Source organism: Trachypithecus francoisi, unplaced genomic scaffold (assembly GCF_009764315.1).
Source record: "Trachypithecus francoisi isolate TF-2019V2 unplaced genomic scaffold, Tfra_2.0 Lachesis_group20, whole genome shotgun sequence".
NCBI classification, from domain to species: domain Eukaryota; kingdom Metazoa; phylum Chordata; class Mammalia; order Primates; family Cercopithecidae; genus Trachypithecus; species Trachypithecus francoisi.
In genome coordinates this window covers 5,844,382-5,869,679 of record NW_022681466.1, presented here as the reverse complement: position 1 = coordinate 5,869,679, position 25,298 = coordinate 5,844,382, and the positions used below count along the sequence as shown (strand labels likewise).

At 51.2% G+C, this 25,298-nt stretch overlaps 1 protein-coding gene across 4 annotated transcripts; it reads right to left on the bottom strand.

Moving 5' to 3' along the window:
• Positions 1-2,376: 2,376 nt before the first annotated feature.
• CD300A (CD300a molecule) lies at positions 2,377-24,659 on the bottom strand. 4 transcript variants are annotated; one of them, XM_033182052.1, is made up of 8 exons: positions 24,600-24,659; positions 20,804-20,983; positions 13,642-13,980; positions 12,840-13,059; positions 10,012-10,109; positions 5,874-5,911; positions 5,356-5,463; positions 2,377-3,171 (listed from the first exon to the last, which is right to left on the bottom strand). In XM_033182052.1, the coding sequence occupies exons 2-8, from the start codon at positions 20,841-20,843 to the stop codon at positions 3,046-3,048; spliced, it is 969 nt and encodes a 322-aa protein (XP_033037943.1). In that variant the 5' UTR covers positions 20,844-20,983; positions 24,600-24,659; the 3' UTR covers positions 2,377-3,045. The 4 variants fall into 4 exon arrangements, with proteins under 4 accessions (XP_033037943.1, XP_033037942.1, XP_033037946.1 ...); XM_033182051.1 differs by lacking the exon at positions 24,600-24,659 and having other exon boundaries at positions 20,804-21,196; XM_033182055.1 differs by lacking the exon at positions 24,600-24,659 and having other exon boundaries at positions 12,840-12,897; positions 20,804-21,196.
• Between the last annotated feature and the right edge of the window lie 639 nt (positions 24,660-25,298).

The window sequence follows — 25,298 nt, the reverse complement described above, 5'->3', positions numbered from 1 at the left end:
AGACTGGAGTGCAATGGCATGATCTCAGCTCACCACTGCCTCCACCTCACAGGTTCAAGCAATTCTCCTGCTTCAGCCTCCCGAGTAGCTGAGATTACAGGTGCATGCCACTGCGCCCAGCTAATTTTTGTGTTTTTAGTAGAGATGGTGTTTCACCATGTTGGCCAGGCTGGTCTCGAACTCTTGACCTCGAATGACCCACCTGCCTCGGCCTCCCAAAGTGCTGGGATTACAGGTGTGAGCCACCGCGCCCAGCCAAAGATTGCCATTTAAAGATGCTGTACACTTGGCAATATCTATCAAAATTACAAGTGCACAGACATTGAATTTCTCCAACTTTACCCTTCAGCTCTCTATGAAAATGTGCAAAATGGCATGTGTATGTCATGGCACAAACAACGGAAAGTTATGGGATGTTCTGCAGCATTTATAGAAGAAGATAAAATAATCTCCAAGATGGTTGTGACATGAAAATACTACTGTGCGGGAATGGTGGGAATGGGGAGGATATCCCCATATATGGGAATGGGGAGGAACATATACATGTAGGCTGTATATACATGTATATATGTGCAAGATGATTAACTATCTCAGGGGAGAAACATAAGAAACTATTAACCTTATTTATGTCTGGATTCCTGGTGACAGAAATAATAAAGGGACTGACTTTTCACTGTATATTCTCCTGTAAATTTTTAGTTTGGGCAGGGAGTGGTAGCTCATGCCTATAATCCCAGCACTTTGGGAGGCTGAAGTGGGTGGATTGCTAGAGCTCAGGAGTTCAAGAGCAGCCTGGGTCACACAACGAAACCCTGTCTCTACAAAAAAATTAGCTGGGTGTGGTGGTGCACGTCTGTAGTTCCAGCTACTCAGGAGGCTGAGGCAGGAGAACTGCAGTGAGTCATAATTGTGCCATTGCACTCTAGCCTGGGCAACAGAGGAAAACCCTGTCTCTGGTTTGACAAAGATGGTCCTCCCAGTGTCCTTTGGTATGCAAAGCTTCCTGGAAGGGAGTTGGCCAGTAAGACTTCTGGAAGACTACTTCAAGCCAGCCCACTCCCTCCTGCTATGAGGCCTCCTTGGAGAATGGGGGTGGTACCAACTGAGACTCTCTGGCAGGAAGTGATATGAAGGACTCCCAAGGGGCTGCCACCTTCCAAAGGGCAAGTGGTTTATACCAGGGAACTTATTCCTCCACCAAGCCTTAGAGATTGATGGGGCAGGGGGCTGGGGCCAGTGTGTGGCTGTGGCTGCAATACCCTCTTGTCCCAGCCTCCCCTGGCCGCTCCACCCAGTTTTATTGTGGAGGTCGTGGTTGTTATAGCAGCTGGCATTCATAACCAACTGATAGCCTAGACATTTGCATTTTACAGAGGACTTACTTCTAATTGATAGAAATTCAGACTTAATTAAAGAGAAAATACTATTTCAGAGAATTGAAGTTCACACCCATTGAGGAGAAGGGGTCCTTCAAACAACTCCTTGAGTCTTAGAGTGAGTCTGGTGCCACGCACCTTTGTGTTTTAAACCACCCTGCAGAATTCTGTCTCTGCAAACAGGACCCCAAGAAGGGTTACTGCAGGTCGGGACTGGAACGTGACCGGGCTCAATTCAAGTGAAGTCAACAACTATTTCTGAGTTCCCGTCCATACCAGGTGCATATCTAAGCCCCGGCTCACATTATAGGCTTCATGGCAGCCTCACCTTTCAGATCCGGGAGTCCACATTGCACAACTCCAGGAGTTCAAGGCTGAGCAACACAGTGAGACCCTGCCTCTAAAAAAGAAAAGTTAAAATGAAAAAATAAAAACATAAAGCTGTTGGCAGCTGCCACAGACTCAAGACAGCTTGGACAACTCTGTATCAAATTTCAAATCTCCCGACAAGAAAACTGCTGTGTTTTCCAGCATGGAAACTGCCAGGCATGGTGGCTCATGCTGTAATCCCAGCACTCAGGGAGGCCAAGGCAAAAGGATCGCTTGAGCCCAAGAGTTCAAGACCAGCCTGGGCAACATGGCGAGACCCCATCTTTACAAAAAATAAAAAAGTCAGGCATGGCGGCACATGTTTGTAGTCCCAGCTACTCAGGAGGCTGAGACAGGAGGATCACTTGAGCCCAAGAGTTCCAGGCTGCAGTGAGCTGTGATCGTACCACTGCACTCCAGGCTGGGGGACAGAGCGAGGCCCTGTCTCAAAAAACAAACAAGCAAACAAACAGACATCATGGTGAGAAGCAGCTGTGACCCACCTTCTCCCGCTCAGTGAGGACTTCTCTTAGGATGTCCCCAACCCACTGCACCCACAAGGCTTCTCTGCACTCATCTGGTATCAAAGCTGGGAGCTTTCTTTAGCAGAGGATTGCAGATACATAGCAGGCATTGTTTAAATAACTTTTTACTTTTCCCTTAATAAGATATTTGAAACTGTTTTTATATATCATATTAAAAATAAACCTAGGAGTCCAGAGAAACTTGCCACCAGTCCTGGAGCCATGAGCAATTCTCTCCTCCCTCTGGCTTCAGTTTCCTTGTCTGTGAGGTGGGGAGGATCTTTGATCTTGATCTTTAGTGGGTCCCCCCACCATGGCCCCCATGTGAACAGATCTCCACTTTGGCACTCTCTTGGCTCTTCCTGACAGTTCTCCCCAACTCCCAAGCAATTCCAGACATTCCTGTGGGGCTGTGATTGACAAAGCTATTGGCAGGTGCCGCCTACGTGAGCCACATCTTTTCCTGGAGCCACGCGAAGGATCTTTGTCCTCCACACACAGAGCCGGGATGAAGCAGGGGCAAAGTGGAAAGGGGAGACAGGTGCTGGTGACTGGGAGTGCTTCCTGCTGCTCCCCGGAGCCCCCAGCCCTGCTGGCCCTCAGGGAAGCCAGTCGAGCTGATGGCAACAGAGGGACGGCCTGGGAAACCCAGCTTCCTGTCTGTTGGTCACTGTCGTCGAGGGCAGGCTGAGGAGGACATGGGCCAGGGATAAGGGAGCCATCCCTGGACTTCCTGGGGCCAATGAGACCTCCGGACAGTGAGGCAGGACAAAGGCCTATGTCTTCTTTATCACACTGTAATATGAATCTGGTTCTTTCTCCTGGGGCCTCTGAGCAGCTATCCTGTTGGTGTTAGAATCAAACACCACCGAGGCATAGTGAAGTTCTTCCCTGGGGGCGGCCTGCAGAGAGAAACCGAGAAACCAGAGGCTCGGGAGAGGCAGGGGAAGGAAGGACCCCCAGGATAGGACGGAGGAGGGAGGACACCTGAGGAGCCTTGGAGAGGCCTCACTGTAGAGGCTCTACTGTCTTGGCCTCTTTCTCTCTACAATCCTGTCCACCCAGCTGCTCCTTCCCACCTGTGCAAGCCACACCACAACATCCCCAGCATCAGAGGCAGGAGGCTCCCTGGACTCCTTGGGGCTGACCCAGCCTGGTCCATTCTACAGAGAAGAAACTAAGGCCCTGAGAGTTGGCTGGGCTCTCCTGAGACACCTCTGTGCTTCTCTTCATGAAATATTCTCGCGGCCAGGCATGGTGGCTCACGCCTCTAATCCCAGCACTGTGGGAGGCCAAGCAGGTGGATTGCTTGAGGTCAGGAGTTTGAGACCAGCCTGGCAACATAGTGAAACCCAGTCTCTACTAAAAATACAAAAATTAGCTGGGTGTGGTGGTGGGCACCTGTACAGCTACTTGGGAGGCTGAGGCAGGAGAATCCCTTGAACCGGAGAGGCAGAGGTTGCAATGGCCAAGATTATACCACTGTACTCCAGCCTGGTGACAGAGTAAGACTCTCTCTCAAAAAAAAAAAAAAAAGAAAAGAAAAAGAAAAGAAAAGTTCTCACAATGAAGCAGCCATGGATCCCCTTCTGAGGTCCCTTTCTGCAGAGGACCCCTAGTTCTCTAGGTAGAGGTGAAGCCAGTACAGGGGTACCACATTGGCCCTGCAGCTCTGATTAACTTGCTGTGCTGTGGGCATGAGTCCCAACTTGTACCATGGGGGCTGGGAGAAGAGTAAGACCATGCCCCATCCACTTTAGATCATGAGACAACAAGTTAGAACAACAAGGATGTTGCTGGTTCCAGGCCATGCAGCTTTGTGGACACAAGATCATGTCACACAAGGAAGGAGTCAGGCTTGACCATTGCAGGGGCGCTCAGAAACTTGGCCAGGAGCTAGCCGAGTGTGATGTCTAATCCCAGCACTTTGGGAAGCCAGGGCGGGCAGATCACTTGGGGTCAGGTGTCTGAGATCAGCCCAGGGCAGGCGGATCGCTTGAGGTCAGGAGTCTGAGACCAGCCTGGCCAACATGGTGAAGCCCCGTCTCTACTAAAAATACAAAAATCAGCCAGTGCAGTGGCATGTGCCTGTAGTCCCAGCTACTCTGGAGTCTGAGGCTGAGGCAGGAGAATTGCTTGAACCTGGGAGGCAGAGATTGCAGTGAGCCAAGACTGTGCCACTGCATTCTAGCCTGGGGGACACAGCAAGATTCTGCCTTAAAAAAAAAAAAAAAGAAAGTTGGCCAGGAGCCATCCAGGACCCTGGGTCCCCAGACCATCCTCATCCTCATTCTGACAGCTGGCGGGAGGTTGGGGAGGGGTGTGGCTATCAGAGGACCCAGAAGTTGCAGGACTGGATCCCCTCTTCCCCTGTCCGGTGCAAAACGGCGGCCTGGGGAGAATGGTACCAGGCTGGAGATATCCCAGGGAGTTGGGCCACTTTTCCAGGCAGACCAGCAACGGTGTCCCCTGTCACCCTGGTGCCAGCCCTCCATGGCACCACACAGCATGTCTGAGAGGCCCCTTCAGCTCCCAGGCCTGGGGGGTTCTTTACGCATCCCTGTCTGATGCTTACATCTCTCCCGATCCTCTCTGCCAAGTGACCCCCAGCTTCTGCTTGAACTCTCCCACTAGTAGGTGAGTCATGACCCAGGGAGGCAGCCCCCATCCCGTTATCCCAGTTGAAGGTGGCTGTGCCCAAGGGTTGACCCACAGCGGGTCACAGACAAAAACCTGGAAAGCAGAGTTGATGCCAAAGAGATGATGAGACCAAAACAGTGAGAAGTCTCAGTTTCTCACCTTGGCGCATGAAACACAGCAGGTGCTCAACCCATGCTGGACTTCACAGACTCTCAGAGCCATAGCTGCTGGCCACCCCCCTAACCCCCCAGCCGCAATGACACCAAGCTCTTCTAAGGACCTCTACTCTGGCAAAATCAACACTTGTTCCATCTCCGTGTGTCCCCGTCCCTGACAGGCACAAGATCACCAAGTTCACCCCTTCCTTCCCCTTCTGCCCACCCCCCTAGGAGTGCCCTGGCACAGCCCAGGGGCCGCATGCCCAGAACCCGGGCTCCTGCACTTACCACGGTGCTATATTCCACCTGCGCCTCTCTTGGTGGTGCTGGCTCTTCCTGCAGAGGCCATGACAGCAGCTCCAGATTTGCGTAGTGCAGCTCACTCTGCTCAGCAGCCTGGGTGGGCGGGGGGTCCCAGGTGGGTGTCCACGGAGCCCTGCAGCCTCTGTCCCTGCATCTCTGCATGTGTCTCCCCCTCCTCTATGCTCTGAGCGCCTCAGCCCCCACTTCCCCTTCCTGCCTCCACCCCACTCCGTCCAGTAGTTGAATGGTCCCCAGGTCAGCCCCGCTGGGAGGGCCTCCCATCATTCCATTTGCCCTGTTTGGGAAGGGACAGGCTGGCCAGGACTCAGAACAAGACCCAGTGACCACATCTCCCAGCATCGTTCGTCCTGCTCTGGGCGAGCTCCCCGCTCCATGCATCCACCATCCATCCTCCATTGGCCGATGGGACTGTCCAACTCCCCAGCATCCTCTGTACCCTCCACCCAGCCACCTGCTACACCTCCTGCTGAAGCCCCCCTTACCTGCTTGGGGTTCTGAGACAGCTCTGAATGCTCACCAGCTAGAGATAAGAGGAGAGGAAGGAGGTTGAATCCTGGAGCAAGGGCCAGGATGTAAGGTCCTACAAGCCTTCTGGGAAAAGGCCTTTCCCTAGAGACCTCAGCCCTGGGGACCTATCCCTTCAGGCCTGAAGCATGGTAGGAACTCAAGAGTTTGTTGAGTGAGTGAATTAGTAACTTAGTAAATGAATGAATGAACACAGGATGAGTGAATAAATAGAGAAATAGAAAGATCCCAGCTGGGCCGGGCATGGTAGCTCACACCTGTAATCCCAGTGCTGTGGGAGGCCAAGGAGGGCAGATCACCTGAGGTCAGGAGTTCAACACCAGCCTGGCCAATATGGTGAAACCCTGTCTCTACTAAAAATGCAAATACAAATATTAGCTGGGTGTGGTGGCACACGCCTATAGTCCCAGCTACTCGGGAGGCTGAGATAGAATTGCTTGAACCTGGGAGACGGAGGTTGCAGTGAGCTGAGATCATGCCACTGCACTCCAGCCTGGGCAACAGAGTGAGACTCTGTCTCAAAAAAAAAAAAAAAAGAAGAAAGATCCCAGCTGGAGGAGAGGGACCAAAGCAAGCTCTCAATGCGGGATCTCACATAAACGTTTCCAGGGGAGGAAGGATAGCACTGAGAAATCCTGTACATCTGGGGCTTAGGGCTGCATCAGACTGTGGGAAGTTGCTGGGGGCCTCTGCTTCCATCCCTGTGCCTGAGGTCTGCCCTCCCAGACAGCCCACCTGCCTGCTGCCCCGGGCCGTAGGGAAGGAGGCCTGACAGCCCCAGGCACCCCAGCTCAGGCTCACACACCTGCTCTGTAGGGGTGCTGCCTGTGAGCACAGCCCTGTACACCCTGACCCTTTCACCCCGGGAGCCCGGACCAGGTGGGCAGTGGGTAACACACACGCCGCTAATGCCCTTGGTTTGGTCCACAGCCAGGTAACCAGAGCCCACTGCACTGGATGCCGCGGGGAGAGACACTGTCCACCCTTTGGGGGGCCCCCAGAATCAAAGGGGAGGAGTCCACAGTTGAGAGACACAAGACCATGTATAGTGATGGGCTTGCTGAGCCGCAGCTGACCTAACGGAGCACGCAGCCGGGTACTCTAGGGTGCAAAGTGCTCTGCTTCCAAATGTTGTGTGCAGGCACCATGCCACCCTCTCTGTCCCCACCTGGGACAGATGTTCTGATGGGAAGGGGAAAAAGAGCTGGTGGGGAAGAGACAGGAATTCAGCGCCAGGGAAGGAGGCTGGTAGTGAAAAGGTTTGGGGGAGCCAGCCGCAGGGGAAGCTCACTGAAGGTAAGACCCAGTCTACCCCAGTCACAATGGTGTCCCCAGGGCCCAGCATGGGCCTGGCACACAGTAGGTGCTCAGGACAGCTTTGTTGTATGAATGAATGAATGAATGACAAAGGTGGGCTGGGGGAAAGAGTGGGGAGTAGGTGTGATGAGGCAGGCGTCAGGCTCCAGACAGGGCAAGGGGAAGTCAGCCCCAGCCACACAGTCAGGGGATCGGGCACGGATTTGCAAAGCAGGGGACAGAGAGTCAAAAATGCTTGAATAGAAAGCCTTTATCTTGTTATGAGGATGGGTTAAAGGAAGCTTAAGACACTGGTAAACTCTGTAGTCTGTGATTTTTAGAACATTTAATAGCTGGGAACATGGTACTATATATATATATATATATATATATATATTATATATATATTTTTTTTTTTTTTTTTTTTTTTTTTAGACGGTGTCTCGCTCTGTCACCCAGGCTGGAGTGCAGTGGCACCATCTCTGCTCACTGCAAGCTCCGCCTACCGGGTTCACGCCATTCTCCTGCCTCAGCCTCCTGAGCAGCTGGGACTACAGGCGCCCGCCACTATGCCCAGCTAATTTTTTTGTATTTTTAGTAGAGACAGGGTTTCACCATGTTAGCCAGGATGGTCTCGATCTCCTGACCTCGTGATCCACCCACCTCGGCCTCCCAAAGCGCTGGGATTACAGGCATGAGCCACTGTACCCGGCCGGTACCATATGTTAAGTGCAAAAATGTAGGTTTAAAAGAGGATGAGGGGTATGAGGCCAATTTGTTAAGACATCACAGATGCATGACTGGGTGTGGTGGCTCACATCTATAATCCCAGCACTCTGGGCTTGAGCTCAGGAGTTCAAGACCAGGCTGGGCAACATAATGAAACCCTATCTCTAAAAAAAAAAAAAATTAAACAATTAGCCAGACGTGGTGGTGAGCACCTGTGGTCCCAGCTACTTGGGAAGCTAAGGTAGGAGGATCACTGGAGCCCTGGGTGGTGGGGGGTCGAGGCTGGAGCGAGCCAAGATCATGCCACTGCACTCCAGCCTGGGTGACAGAGTGAGACTCTGTCTCAAAATAAAAAAAAAAGAGAGAAAAAGAAAACAAGAACTCATAGATGCATTTATAAAGGCATAGAAAAAAAGACTGGAAGGACATACCTCAGGTGCCAGTGGCTGGTTTTCTCTAGGTGGTGGGGTTTTTAGTTATCATTGATGATGGGGGATTTATTTCCTTCTTTGTGCTTTTACTCATTTTTCAAATTTCCTACAATAATCACATATATCCTTCTTAAGGGAGGAGTGAGAGCCTTTCTGGGTGAAAGGGCACAAAGGAAACTGAAAGGGACTCAGAACTCAAACAACCCAGTGGCGTCCACGTGAGTGCTGAAGTTTAGACTGGGGTTGCCAGAAAATGACACAAGCAAAGCAGACGGGAAAGAGGAAGTGATTTTCTTCCCATACACCCTGTACAGATCTACTATAGCTGATTTCTCCCCCAAAAGCCTGGGTCCCACGGGAGGCATTGGGGGTGCGTGTGAGCAGTGCCCCCACCAAGTATGCACCAGCCTATCCTGCAGCTATCGGATAGGATAACCCCATCTCTTCCCACCCCAGTCTCACTGCAGTCTTGGAAGGCTTTGGACAAAGATTCCCCTGAGAATCTTCTGCCCATGAAATCTTGAACTCTCCAAACAGGGAGGAAGTTTCAGGCTTATACTTGACCTTGGCCAGGAATCTGCTCTCCTAGAGGACTGGTGGCCACACCTCCACTTGTTCCTCCGTTCCTGTGCTTATTCAATTCGCCTATCAGGTATTTATTGAGCACCTATTTACTAAGTGCCAGGAGTTCTTGTTCTCTCTTTTAATCTGAGCTCAGAGGAGGGCAGCTGGACTAGAGGTTGCCTGGAGCCCCCTGGGGTGCCCATTGTGGCTGGAGATATTGAGTAACACATTAATTTGATGAATATTGGTTCTGTACCTCCTTGAAGCACATGCCTGTGGGAAGACAGGTGAGGACGCCAGCAATGACAATCTGTTTCCAAAAGGCTGTGACAGCAGAGGTATAGCCAGGAGGGGTCCCAAGTCACTCTTTGGAGTCAAAGAGAAGGTCCCAGAGAAAAGAAAGTCTGAGGACCACCGTTGGAGTCCACTGGGAGTGAGCTCGGGAGACAGGGCAGGGGAGGCCCTCCAGGTGTCCAGAGCAAACCCAGAAGGAGAGGAGAGGCTGAGGTTGAAGCTCTCATTAAAGGAGATATAAGAAGTTGGTTTCCAGGGTGCACGGATGGGGAGAGGGAGGTGGGTAGGGCCAGATGGTGGAGGGCCGTGACTCCTGGAGAGACCTGGACTTTTTATGGTGGGGGAGATCATGCAAGGGTTTATTTTATTATAAAGACATGGGGGTCTTATTGTGTTACACAGGCTGGTCTTGAATTCCTGGGCTCAAGCAATCCTCCCATCTCAGCCTCCTGAGTAGCTGGAACTACAGATGCACATCACTGCACCCAGGTCACCATGCCAGGGTTTTAAACAGAAGAGGATCACTGCTTCATGGGCCAACCACCCTTGGGCTGGCAATGGGAATGCCTGCTGCTAGGGGACCACCGCCCACAGCCTGTAACCACCACGCACAAGGATGCCTCCTCTGGGACCTGCCCCGAAGGATCACCCAGGGTGTGCGGTCTGGGTGTCGCATTTGATAGCAATACTGTGAGACGAGGACATAGCTTTGAAGATGAGTGTCTGTGGTCAAGGCCTGACCACCCCAGGTGGGGCAGAGGGGTGTGGGGAGCCAACTCACCTTTGATCCATTTCTGAAACATCCTCCAGGCTAGCAGGGAGGTCCCAATCAACAGAAGCAGCAGCAACAACGCCAACAGGGAGAGGAGCAGCGGGAGCCTGGAGGAGGCACAGGGTGGTGAGGGCGGGGCGAACTTGCCTTCTCCAATTTATTTTTTTATTTTTATTTATTTATTTTTGAGACAGGATCTGGCTCTGTTACCCAAAGGAGGCTGGAGTGCAGTGGTGATCATGGCTCACTGCGGCCTTGAACCCCTGGGCTCAAATGATCCTCCTGCCTCAGCCTCCTGAGTAGCTGGGTCTACAGGCACAGGCCACCATGGCTAATTTTTAAATTTTCTGTAGAGAGGCAATCTTGCTGTATTGCCCAGTATGGTCTCAGACTCCTGGGCTCAAGCCACCCTCCTGCCTCAACTTCTCAAAGTGCTGGGATGACAGGCATGAGCCAACATACCTGGTCTCCTTCTCTAACTTTTTAAGTAGATAGATACGGTCAATTTTAAAAAATAGACAGTATAAAGCTTCCTTTCTACACACCCCTCATTTACACATTCCCCAATTTCCCCACATACACACACATGTGGTTCTTAAGAACCGTCCAGACTTTCTTTATGTGTATACAAGCAAATACGAATGTACGGGATTTCCCTTCTCTTTTCACACAAAAGAGGCCTCATCTAACACTATTCTGGTTTTACTTTACAACACATCTTAGAGGTCTTTCCACGTCAGTGCATAAAGAAGTCTCTCACTCTTTCCTATAGCTGCAGGGTATTCCAACACATGTATAGACTGTGATTTATTTATATGTTCCCTCTGAATGGGCATTTCCCCTAGTCCTTTGCAATGGTAAACGTTGCTTATAAATCACCTTGCAGCTCCACCTTTTCACAACTGACCACGCAGCAGCAGATTGACAAGGAGGCTGACGCAGCCCAGCTTCAGGCCCCTCCATTGCTTGGGCCCCTTCCTTCATGCCTACGTTTGCATTCATAATTTTGTCATATTTTTCTTAGATTACCCACCCACTAACCCACCCTGCAAATTGCACAACCTTCAGGCCCCACAGAACCCAGCGCTGCCACCTATGCGTATCTACAGGGTAAGCTTCTAGAAGTGGCAGGTTCAAGCCTGAACTTTGCCTTGTCTTATATGTTGGCAGAAGCCTGTAGAGGGGTTTCTAGGTGTTGTCTAGTAAAGAATCTGGCTGGCCTTCATCCCCAGCTCTTAGGAGGGAGGCTCTAAATCCTTGGACTTTCCCAAGAATTAGGAGTGTCTTTGTTGTTCATGAATCACACCTGGACTTTGGTAAGAGATGAGACAATAGGATGGGGCTGGTCACCAGAAAGACCAACCATGTAATTAGAGATTTGGAGCCCTGAGCCGGCCCAACCTCCCAAAGAGGGATTGGAGGCGGAGACAGTTTAATCACATCATACGTATGAAATGAAACCCCAATAAAAACTCTGGACACCAAAGCTTGGAGGAGCTTCCTGGTTGATAAGTATATTGAGGTGCAGGGAGGAGGGTGCAGGTGATGCTCTCTGATTTTAGCTGGAGAGGGCACAGAAACTGTTTGGGATCCTCCCAAGCCTTGTCTTATGTGTCTCTACATTGGCTGGTCCTCATCTTTATCCTTTATGATAAAACTGTAAGAATAATACTTTCCAGAGTTCTGAGTCTAACAAATTATTGAACCTGAGGGGGTCCTGGGAACCCCCAAATTTGCAGCCAGTTGGTCAGAAGTGTGGTGGCCTGGGGATCCCCAAAGTTCAACTGGCATCTAAATCAGGGTGGTCTTGTGGATATGGAAGCTCTTCACCTGTGGGGTCTGCACTAACTCTGGGTAGCTAGCACCAGGATTGAATTGTGGGCTTTTGTGCTCGAATAGGGAGTCCGTGAATCCCAGAAATGGTTTGTGACTGCACGTGTTTTTCTGAGGAGAGTGTTCATAGATGTCAGATTCTATGTGGGGTTGGTGACCCCCCAAAGAGGTTAAGAACCACTATTTAGAGAGGAGAACTCAAGGCTTTGGAGTCACATAAACCAGAATTGGAAGCTTAGCCTTAGCCTCTTGTAGCCACTTGACTGGGCAAATTGCTTAACCTCTCTGAGTCTCTGTTTACTCATCTGTAAAATGAGGATTGATGTGGGTTGGCTGTGTCCCCACCCAAATCTCATCTTGAATTGTAGCTCCCATATAATTCCCATGTGTTGTGGGAGGGACCGGGTGGGAGATAATTGAATCATGGGGGTGGTTTGCCCCACACTGTTCTCGTGGTAGTGAATAAGTCTCACGAGATCTGATGGTTTTATAAGAGGAGACCCCTTTTGCTTGGTTCTCATTCTGTCTCGTCTGCTGCCACGTAAGACATGCCTTTCGCTTTCGCCTTGATTGTGAGGCCTCCTCAGCCATGTGGAACTGTGAGTCCATTAAACCTCTTCCTCTTTATAATTTATCCAGTCTTGGGTATATCTTTATCAACAGTGTGAAAACAGACTAATATAGGGAATGATGACAGTACAGGGCTGCAGTGAAGGGCAAACGAGAGCACTCATGTGAAGCATCTAACACGGGCCTCGTAGGATGTCACCAGCCCTCAGTAACTATCAGTTTCCTTCCATCTGCCCCCGACTTCTCCCCGACCTGAGCCCCCTTCCAAAGCCAAGGGCAGGTCCAAGCCGGGGTGTACAGACTGTGGCTTCCAACCTGGGCCTGGGGCAAAGGGAGCGATGCACACCTCTGGCTGACCCACATGGCTGAGGTCCCCGCCCTGGACTCCTCCCCGCACAGGGCCCCCTCCATGTCTCAGGGGCTAGGGTGCTTACTGTGAGCTCACGACCTCCTCACTTTCCTCCTGGTTGCTGGTACTGTGGGTGGCACTCACTGCAAACAGGGAAGTGGATGATACAGATGGAAATACAGTTGTGATTATTGAGGTCTTGGCCGCAGTGATGCTTGTAGGTGGCATTGATGTTGATGCTGGTGGCAAAACCACATCATCAGACCCAGGGAGCCGTCCTCTGGCTCTCCCACCCCTCAGGATGCCTTTTTGGTTTGATTTCACACAAAATGTCCACTCAGGAAGGGGGCAGGTTGCAGGACCCCGGGGCCAGAGTCTCTCCAGGACCCTCCTAGGCCAAGTGGGCATTTCTGAACAGGACGCAGGTGCCACTCCCAATGGTCCTGATTTTCCATCCTGCTGATGAGGGTCCAGGTCTCCTGCAGGCCTCCCTGCTGCAGAGGAGTCTGTCTACACTGAAAATCTGACCTGTCTTGTGCTAAGGCTCCCCCTGAGGGCAGCAGCTTCCCGTCTGGCCCCCCAGCCTCTCTGTGCAGCCCCACCCTTCCCCCACGCAGCTGCACTTCCGTGGGGCTGAGCCACAGGTGCGCTCCTGGCTCCTTCACAGGCAACGCTCTCTCAGCCCCCCTGTCACCAGACCCTCCCCTTCTTCAATACTGGGCAGACATGCCGGCTGCTCCAGGAGAAACCCCCTGACTGTGTTCTCCTGGCCCCCACCTCTCTCTCTCTCTCTTACACACACAGTCGGCTTCACATCTCTGACCTGATTCCTGCCCCAACAATTCCAACCTGAGCCTGTTTAGGCACTGAGGGAAGGAGGGGCTCACCTGGGAACACGGACACCTCAACCTGGACATAGGGATCACGAAGGTCTTGGAGCAAAGGTGTATCCACCCCACACCAGTATGTGCCTGCGTCCTCCTCTGTGAGGTTCTTCAAGGTCACTGTGAAGCTGAGATTTGCAGGACAGTCCGTGATGGACACTCGGCCGTTCATTATTCCTGCTGGCCCTTTGGTCTCCACAATCTTGTCACATCGGAGAACCCGTGGTGGTCTACACCAGTATTTGTTGAGAGTCTTGTGTTCCTTCTCATACCAACACTGCACACTCAGGGATCCCCCCACGGGGCCATCCACAGTGCTGGGGCCTCTCAGAGCAAAACAGCCTGGAAAACACAAGACCGAGTCCTGGCTCTTCCTCAGATAAGCCTGGTCAAGGGTGCCCTGGGGTCAGGGCCGCATGGACCCTGGGGGTGTGGAGGAGGTAGTGGCAGGCAGACAGACCTTGTCCACCCAGAAGCGGGGACTGAGAGGCTCCCTCCGTGCACAGGTGGAAATGGGGCAGAGGCTTTCCATGGAGACTGGAAGAGCTCAGGCTGGGTGCCCTGGGGTCACCTCCTCCAAAGATTCCCCGACTGCACATCAGCACCCCCAGCCCTCAGCCCCTGACTCCTTCACCTCATATCAGCTCCATCAGCCAGAATTGCACCTTGAGCATTCTCTTTTCTGCTCTGCCACCCCCAAGATTTTGTTCATAGTAGCCTCTTTCTCCAGCCCCCTGCCTCCTTTCCCTTACCCTTCCCACCCCTCACCCACCGGGGGCCTCCTGCTTCCAAACCTGCCAGGACCGTGAGAACTCGCGCCTCAGCACCTGCCCTCCCGGGAGGGCCGCCCCAGCCCTGGGCACTCCAGCAAGGGGAAGATCAGCCCTCATACTGATCTGGTCCCACCATGGGGACAAACCTGGGCAGTAATGGGGTCGTCAAGCCATTTTAACAAGAATACTGGCTGGGTACAGTGGGTCACGCCCGTAATCCCAGCACTTCGGTAGGCAAAGGCGGGTGGATCACTTAAGGCCAGGAGTTCGGAACCAGCCTGGCCAACATGGTGAAACCCGTCTCTACTAAGAATACAAAATTTAGCCGGGTGTGGTGGCGCACACCTGTAACTGCAGCTACTGGGGAGGCTGAGGCACGAGAATCTCTTCAATCCCGGAGGCAGAGGTTACGTTGAGCTGAGATCACGCCACTGCACTCCAGCCTGAGTGACAGAGCAGAGACTCCTTCTCTCGAGTCACAAACGCAGAACGCTCACTGACAAAAACTTCAGTTCATCCTGTGTCTTAGTTTGCCCAGCTCTCCTAGACTTAAATCTCAGAAATAAATGAGCTTCCTTGAAAATTATGTCTACCATTTTCCCAAATAATTCTCAGATGCAAAGCGGGGAGAGTAAGGTGATGGCTCGAAGCTAGTGTCGGCTGCCAAGCAGAGGACACATGGCCCCTGCCCAGGGCAGATGGGCATGTGCCCGCTGGGCAGTTATGTGTGCAGTGTCTCACTGCCCTTGTAATTCTGTGGCCCCATATGGGCCGGGGATGGCGGGAGGAGGGCTTGTTCTCCTTTCCTCGGGTTAGAACTTTTTTTTTGAGGTGGAGTTTTGCTCTGTTGCCCAGGCTGGAGTGAAGTGGTGGGATCTCGGCTCACTGCAACCTCCGCCTCCTGGGTTCAAGTGATTCTCCTGCCTCAGCCTGCTGAGCAGTTAGGATTATAGGCGTCCACCACACCCAGATAATTTTTGTGTTTTTAGTAGAGACGGGGCTTCATGTTGGCCAGGCTGGTCTCGAACTCCTGACCTCAGGTGATCTGCCTGTCCTGGCTTCCCAAAATGCTGGGATTACAGGCATGAGCTACTGCGCCTGGCCAAAACCCTTTAATTTTACTTACTGTTTCAAATGCTTAAATCTCCACACACATGAGACTTTGAGACCACGCTAATGAAAGCCCCAGGTGGGCAGGGGTCGCCTTCTCATACCTTCAATGTCTGCAGGTGCCTCACACTTGGTAGGCCCTCTCTAAAACCTTCAGTGCAAGCTCCTCCTCGACCCCATTGGCTCCACACCCAGCCCACAGCTGCCCAAAGATGATGACAAGCTCCTCAGTGCCTCTCCCAGAGGCCCATCCAAACCTCCCCTCGCCTGGATGAACAGATCCCCCTGCAGGGAAGGCCTTTCTAAGCTTGCCACAGGTGTGATGTTTCCTGAGACTCTCAGCGGCAATTGCCAAGACAAAGAGAAAGAACCTCAGAACCATCTGCGTTTACATCTCTACCCTATTACATATCAGCTGTGTGTTCCGGGGCACGTGAGTTAACCTCTCAGAGCTTCAGACACCTCGCCTATAAAGTGGTGACAATTGTCCCTGACTCATATGGCCTTTGCGGGTGTTAAATGAGATCACAGGTGTAAAACGCCTGGTAAATAACATTAGGTTGAATCACATGAAATGGCTGATATTCAACCTTTTGACCAAGACAACAGGGTTTCACATGACTTGAGCTAATAAAACTAGATAACCTTTGGGCTGGCCTAAATAAGACATGACGAGAGAAAAGGACCATAGATGAAGAAAGAATGAAGAGTCAAGATATTATTTTGCAGAAATTCCTTACAGAAAATTCATAAACTTGGATGAATGTGATTTCCTAGAAAAACACAAATCACTAAAATTGACACATATTAAGTGCTTAATAAGTAAATGGAGCCTGGGCAACATGGTGAGATCCCATCTCTACAAAAAAATACAAAAATTAGCCAGGTGTGCTGGTGTACACGTGTGGTCCCAGTTACTCAGGAGGCTGAGGTGGGAGGATCACTTTAGCCCAGGAGGTTGAGGCTGCAGTGAGCTATGATTGCATCACCACGCTTCAGCCTGGGTGACAGAGTGAGACCCTGACTCCAATAAATAAATAGGCCAGGTGCAGTGGCTCATGCCTGTAATCCTAGCACTTTGGGAGGCCAAAGTGGGAGGATTGCTTGAGCCTAGGCGTTTGAGACCAGCCTGGGCAACGTGGTGAGACTCTTATCTCTACCAAAAACAAAAAATTAGCCAGGCATGGTGGCATGTGCCTGTATTCCCAGCTACTGAGGAGGCTGAGGTGGGAGGATCACTTGAGTCCAGGAGGTGGCGGTTGCAGTGAGCTGTGATCACACCACTGCACTCCAGCCTGGGCGACAGAGTGAGACCCTATCTCAAAAAATAAATAAATACTGTCAGTTCCCAGCCCACCTTCACCCAAGATACTGTTCCTGCTCCCTGTCCTGACCCGATTCCCTGCCTCTCCTGGGCTGCGAATCGTCATCTTTCTTTGTCCACGTTTTGGCTTCTCTCCTGACCTCAGCGACTCCACCACCTCTGCCCACAGCACCCAATCCTGTCTCTCATCCTACCTCCAGTGTCTGACTTCTCTTTGGATTTAGTCTCTCCCCCCCTCTTTCTCTCTCTGTTGCTGTCTCTCTTTCTCTTTCTCCTGATTAACTTCTTTCCTCTGAAATCTTGGATAAAAAACTGTCACCCAATCTCCCCAAAGCTCTGCCCCATCTGTCACCCAATGACAGCTCTGCCCCAATGACACCCAATGCAGGTGTCATTATAATTTAGAGATTGCAAAGTGTCAGAAAACCCTCTGTTTACTTCCCCACTTACCTGGAACAACCACACGGATCCGCAGTGCTCCCACGCTTGTGTTTGTGTGCTTTCTCTCCTCCAACCCGAATCACTACCCCCAACCCCTCCACTCACAAACAGGAGACGGGACCACCTTGGGGCCAGGGTCCTCTACCAGGATATTCCTCTGTCGTCTTAATGTTTTCCTTTAAGATCACAGAGTCTTGACCCATTAACTCTCAGATAAATGACTGAACTGTCCAACTCAAGAGGTCAGAAGAGGAGCACACACGCACATACACAACACGGAATACACACACACACAACACAGAACAAGGTCATCTTTCACGAATTGGTGAATTCACAGAAATCAGTGAATTAAGAAACAGAAAAACAGTGGAGTTAGTATATACATTAATAAATGGATTTTTTTGTAAGGGGTAAATGATTAACTATTTTATTTTATTTTTTTGGGACAGAGTTTCGCTCTTGTCACCCAGGCTAGAGTGCAGTGGCATGATCTCAGCTCACTGCAACCTTGGCCTCCTGGGTTCAAGTGACTGTCATGCCTCAGCCTCCCGAGTGGCTGGGACTACAGGGTGGGTACTACCACGCCTGGCTAATTTTGTGTTTTTAGTAGACATGGGGTGTCACCATGTTGGCCAGGCTGGTCTCAAACTCCTGACCTCAAGTGATCCACCCGCCTTGGTCTCCCAAAGTGTTGGGATAACAGGCGTGAGCCAACGTGCCTGGCCTCAAACAATTAATTGGACTAGTGGGTAGCCAGACCAAAAAAAAAAGAAGACACAGACATAAAATTCAAAAGAAAAATAGCAGTTTAATTTGCAATTCTCTACAAGTAAGTCTGTAAATCTAGACGACACTGATGATTTTTTAGGAAAATATAAATTCTCAATGTAGGCCAAGAATAGACTTTTTTTTTTTTTTTTTTAAAGAGACAGGGTCTTGCTATATTGCCCACGCCAGTCTTGAACTCCTGGTTCAGGCTATCCTCCCACCTCAACCTCCCAAAATTCTGGGATTACAAGTGTGAGCCGCTGCACCCAGCTAGTTATTAAGACCAGCTAGTTATTATAACTGTTATTAAGAAATTATTTCCCTTCCATCAAAAGAAAAGAAGCAAAACTCAGACAGTTTTACAAGTTAGTTCTTTCAAAACTTCAAGGAACGAATAATTTCAGTTTTATTTAAACATTTGCAGAGAACACAGAAACAGGGAGATCTCCCTAATTCTTTTCATGAAGTCAGCATAATATATCAAGACAAACATCTGACTAGGTCTCCTAATGTAATTCACCTCCTTCATAGCTGAAAGGATAAAAATAATAATAATTTCTATAGATAATAAAAATGGTATTTTGTGGGGGCCTGGAGCAGTGGTTCACGCCTATAATCCTACCACTTTGGGAGGCCAAGGCTGGTAGATTGACTGAGCTCAGGAGTTCGAGACCACCTTGGGTAACATGGTGAAACTCTGTCTCTATTTAAATACAAAAAATTAGCCAGCAGTGGTGGCAGGTGCCTGTAATCCCAGCTACTCAAGAGGCTGAGGCAGGAGAATTGTTTGAACCTGGGAGGTGAAGGTTGCCGTGAGCAGAGATCAAGCCACTGTACTCCAGCACTGGGTGATAGAGTGAGATTCTGTCTCCAAAAAAATAAATAAATAAAAATAAAATAAAAAATGTTTTGTAGGAGCCAGGTGTGGTGGTTCATACCTGTAATCCCAGCAGTTTGGAAGGACAAGGTGGGAGGATCCCTTGATCCCAGGAGGTGGAGGCCAGCCTGGGCAACATGGTAAGACCCTGTCCCTAAAAAAAATTAAGAATCCAGCTGGGTGTGGTGGCACACACCTGTAGTTTCAGCTACTGGGGAGGTTGAGGTGGGAGGATCTGGAAGTTGGAGGCTGCAGTGAACTGTGATTGCACCATTGCACTCCAGTTTGGATGATGGTGGGAGACCCTATCTCAAAACATAAAAATGCTGGCCAGGCTTGGTGGCTCACGCCTGCAATCCCAGCACTTTGGGAGGCCAAGGCAGGTGGATCACCTGAGGTCAGGAGTTTGAGACCAGCCTGACCAACATGGAGTAACCCCATCTCTACGAAAAATACAAAATTAGCCAGGCATGGTGGTGCATGCCTGTAATCTCAGCTACTCAGGAGGCTGAGGCAGGAGAATCACTTGAATCCGGGAGGTGGAGGTTGCAGTGAGCCAAGATCGCACCATTGCACTCCAGCCTGGGCAACAAGAGCGAAACTCCATCTCAAAAATAAATAAATAAATAAATAAATAAATAAAAGTAAAAATGTTTTGTGGATAGTCATTAGTGGATCCCTTCTTCCTACTACTGAGAAGCTCTGGTCCTTTTCCCCTGAGTCAGAGACAAGGCAGGGACAACCACCACCACTGCGTCCACTGGACCTCATTCTGGCTGTACCAGCCAATGAGTCAATGGGAGAAAGAGAAACAGATATCAGACAGGAACTGAAAACTCCCCATGCACACCGATCCTATGGAAATAAGAACACCCAAGAGAATCGCAGGAACACCGGTCATGGGAGGATGACCCGTTTCCAAGTCAAGACACCAAAAGTAATAACCTTCCCACAGACAAGTAGTTAGCAAATACAATTGCAGAAAACCTCTGGTCTGTAAGGAAAGCAACCAAAAAGACGTCAAATATCCTGGAACTAGGCCTGAGGAGTCTGCACAGGACCTGTCTGAGGAGAGTGGTGGATGTGACTGAAGGCACAGCGGGTGACTCTGCGGGAGGAAGCCCTGTGCTTGGACAGGGAAGGCTCAACCCCACGCTTCTCTGCCCGGCCTTTTCCCTCCTCGCCCTCCCTACCGCCTTTTCTGTCCCCTCTGTCCCATATGCCCTTCTTGGAGAGGACTGACCCCTAGTTCTCAGGCCCACGCAAGGGCTAACCCCAGCCAGGCCTGCCTCGGGACTTCCCCCTGCTCAGGCTCCAGCCGCTGGACTGCCCTGGTTAAATCTCCATATTCCAGAGACTATTGACCTGCTCCCCACTCCCACTCTACCTCCCCCACCGCCCCACCCCTCCTCCACACCCTGCATCTGATGAGCCAGGCATCTCCCCCACCCTCCCCACATCCCCCTCCTCCACACCCTGCACCCAGTGAGCTGGGCATCTCACCCACCCTCCCCACATGCGCCTCGCAGTCAGTGGCTGCCACTCTCCACCCATGCTGCCTCTCGTCCCTCTTCCTGTAAGAATTCAGCTGAAAACCTAAAAGGTTCCTTTTCTGCACCAACCCCTTATGGCTCGCCCTACTGTGCTTCAGCCAAGGTACGTGGATGCAGAGCGGGGAGAGGCTCTGGCTCCTTCCTCTCCCAGGCGTGTGGCCCTTCATCTGTCCATCTTATATGGTGGACAGAGCGCAACCCGTTCTGCGTTCTGCACGGAGTCCAGACTCAGGGTGTCTCGTGTGACACCTGCCCCGCGGCCCTGCCCCTCGCACCCTCCCTCCCTGATGCAGATTTTCCCGGGCAGGGAGCCTCTTACCTGGGACCCAGAGAAGCAGCAGAGCCCAAGGCAGCCACATGGTCCCTTCCCCAGCACAGGCAGCACTTGCAGCGCCAGGCCCCAGCTGGACCCGAGGGGAGAGTCAGGACTCCAAGGCCCCGACTTCTGCTTTTCTTGGTGCCGCACTGCTTCCTTGTTCAGCTTCTTTTGGTTCTATTCCTGGAGCCGGTCAGAAAATGGAGGAAGCTGGGGAGCCCCGGCTAAGCCTCCCCTGGGAACGGCACGTCCTCCTTAACCCAGGTTGAGGAACCTTACTGCAGGTTCCTCTTGTTATTTCTAGTAACGAGATCTCTCCCGGTAGTGATTCCGCAGCTTGCAGGACTGCTCCCCGACTCTCACCTCCCCGGGTCTCTTTCTAGTGAAAGGCCCAATAACTCCTCCTCCCTCCTTTCCTTGTAGTCAAGATGGGCAACCTGGGGGAGGGGTCCGCTGAGCTGGCTCCTGTCACCCTCGGTGGTGCCCATGAGGAGGCTGACGGGGGGAACTCCCCTTTCCTGAGTCCCTTCCCTGAGTCCCTTGGGGGTCCAAGCCTGGGCTTCGGGGCTTAGGGAAGGGGAGTTGTCATCGTGGCCCCAGAGTCCCTGAAGGGTTCCTAGTCTTGGAAATGTATTCAACTGGACACCGAGGTCCTCCAGCCATGGCTTCCTTCCTCTATAAGCCCCATTGGAGCCAGCTGGGGGCTGGGCACAGAGCAGGGACTCAGTGAGCCTGTAAGGACCCCTTTCTTTCCTGATCCACACGGAGTTCAGACTCTAAACACACACACTCACTCACACTCACATACACACTCACACACACACACATTCACAAACTCACATACACACACACAAACACACACTCACGTATTCACACACACATACACACAAACACATTCACAAACACACATACACATTCATACACTCACACACACGCTCACATATACACACTCACACACACACAGGCCCTGTCACCAACACACATTCACAAACTCACATTCACACACACAAACACAAATTCACACACACTGATACACACACACATTCACACACATTGAAACACATACACTCACATTCACACAACGCATTTACACACATACACAACTGAAATACACACACATATACATTCACACACACACACTCTCACATACACACGGACACATTCACACACACACTCTCACATACACACGGACACATTCACACACACACTCTCTCACATACACACGGACACATTCACACACACACTCTCACATACACACGGACACATTCACACACACACTCTCACACACACACGGACACATTCACACACACACACTCTCACACACACACGGACACATTCACACACACACTCTCACACACACACGGACACATTCACACACACACACTCTCACACAACCACACGGACACATTCACACACACACTCTCACACACACACAGACACATTCACACCACACACTCTCACACGCACACGGACACACTCACACACACACACTCTCACACGCACACGGACACACTCACACACACACACTCTCACACGCAACGGACGGACAACATTCACACACACACACACTCTCACACGCACACGGACACACTCACACACACACACACTCACACGCACACGGACACACTCACACACACACACTCTCACACGCACACGGACACACTCACACACACACACTCTCTCTCACACGCACACGGACACACTCACACACACACACTCTCACATGCACACGGACACACTCACACACACACTCTCACATGCACACGGACACACTCACACACACACACTCTCACATGCACACGGACACATTCACACACACACACTCTCACATGCACACGGACACATTCACACACACACTCTCACATGCACACGGACACATTCACACACACACTCTCACGTGCACAACGGACACATTCACACACACTCTCACGTGCACACGGACACACTCACACACACACACTCTCACGTGCACACGGACACACTCACACACTCTCTCACGTGCACACGGACACACTCACACACACACACTCTCACGTGCACACGGACACACACACACACACTCTCACGTGCACACGGACACACTCACACACACACACTCTCACGTGCACACGGACACATTCACACACACTCTCTCTCACATGCACACGGACACATTCACACACACTCTCACACGCACACGGACACATTCACACACTCTCTCTCTCACATGCACACGGACACATTCACACACACACTCTCACACATGCACACGGACACATTCACACACACACTCTCACATGCACACGGACCATTCACACACACATGCACACGGACACATTCACACACAACACACCACTCACATGCACACGGACACATTCACACACACACACTCTCACATGCACACGGACACATTCACACACACACACTCTCACATGCACACGGACACATTCACACACACACTCACATGCACACGGACACATTCACACACACTCACATGCACACGGACACATTCACACACACACATACACACGGACACATTCACACACACAAACACATACACACGGACACATTCACACACACAAACTCTCACATACACATGGACACATTCACACACAGTCACATACACTCGCAAACTCACACACATGGTCTCACACACGTGCCTTGAGTAGGTGCCCCAGCTTGCACAGAATGACCAGGTGGGCACAGGAAATGCCACTCCTAAGGTGTAATGCGTCACCTGGGAGCTGGCAGTCCCCAAGCTCAGAGCGTCCACCCACACGGAGCCCTGTGCCAGCTATGGGATCCCAAGAATGCTCTTCCCTCTGGCTCCTTTTGGAATTTTTCACTATCCTCTTCCTTCCGGCCCCAGGAGCACCTTGCCCAGGAAGGTGTCAGGAAGCCAAGGAGACCTGTGGGCTCTGCTGCTGGAAGATCCAAGGACAGAGCCTGGGGGACATTGTGGAAATTTCCATGATGATGCAGTCATAGATTAACTAAAGTTCATTAAGATTCAAGACACTCTGTAATCCCAGCACTTTGGGAGGCCGAGACGGGCGGATCACGAGGTCAGGAGATCGAGACCATCCTGGCTAACACGGTGAAACCCCGTCTCTACTAAAAAAATACAAAAAAAAATTAGCCGGGCGAGATGGCGGGCGCCTGTAGTCCCAGCTACTTGGGAGGCTGAGGCGAGAGAATGGCGTAAACCCGGGAGGCGGAGCTTGCAGTGAGCTGAGATCCGGCCACTGCACTCCAGCCTGGGCGACAGAGCGAGACTCCGTCTCAACAAAAAAAAAAAAAAAAAGATTCAAGACACTTTGGGGCCGGCCGCGGTGGCTCACTCCTGTAATCCCAGCACTTTGGGAGGCTGAGGCGGGCAGATCACGAGGTCAGGAGTTCGAGACGAGCCTGGCCAACGTGGTGAAACCCTGTCTCTACTAAAAATACAAAAATGTGGTGGGTGCCTGCAATCCCAGCTACTCGGGAGGCTGAGACAGGAGCATTGCTTGAACCCAGCAGGCAAAGGTTGCAGTGAGCCAAGATCGTGCCATTGCCCTCCAGCCTGGGCAACAAGAGCAAGACTCCATCTCGAAAAAAAAAAAAAAGATTCAAGACACTTTGGATCATGACACTGTTGAACTGAACATAATAATGCAGGAGATGCGTCATATTCGGTGGTTTTTGTGGCCTGATCATTGCAAAGTTTCTCAAAAATTATTTTTTGATTCAACCATGACCAAAAAGGAGCTGCTGCAGTCTTAAACATGCAGGCCAGACAGAGAAGCAGAAGGCTAAGTTCTGGCGTGGCTTGTCCACTTACCACTGAATGACCTTGAGCAAAGCCTGTGGCTTCTGTAAAACGTCAATAATGACGGCTTCTCTGTGGGAATAAATATTATAATGATTATACAAATACTGAAATGTCCGTGTTCCTTAACATCCTCAGGCCAGTTTTTCTGAGGGAATACATCTCTACTTTTGGTGAAAGGTAATAGGAAAATTGGATTCAACAGGAAGTGTGCTTCACAGATAATCTATGGGATGCAATTCTCCTTAGGCACATAGAGAAACACCTGACTTACTGCAAAGGGAAGGGATCGGGGGATCCCTCAGACCCTGCCACGCCCATCCTGCTCACCCCACCCTGTCCACAAACCCAAAGGAAGAAACAAAATGGTGCAAAATAACCACAAAACATGAGAGAATTCAGGAAGTTGCACATTCTGGCTATGTCCCGATAGCCGTCAGGTGATATGACTCAGGGGGAGGATGAGCTGAGGCCACAGGGCTGAGGCCCATTTCCCAGGGGTGGGGGTGGGGGGTGGTCCCACAGCAGCCACAAAACTTCTGATCAGCTCTGGAGTCTCTTCCTGGCGTGGACACACACGCCCAGGGGCCAGTGAGGGGTGCTGGTGGTGATGTGGGGTTGGGAGCTTTCTGGGCAGACCTGCGGCAGCAGCATTGAGCCCTGTGAACCATACGGTCCTCAGAAAAGATTTGCAGAGTGGATGGGCTATGG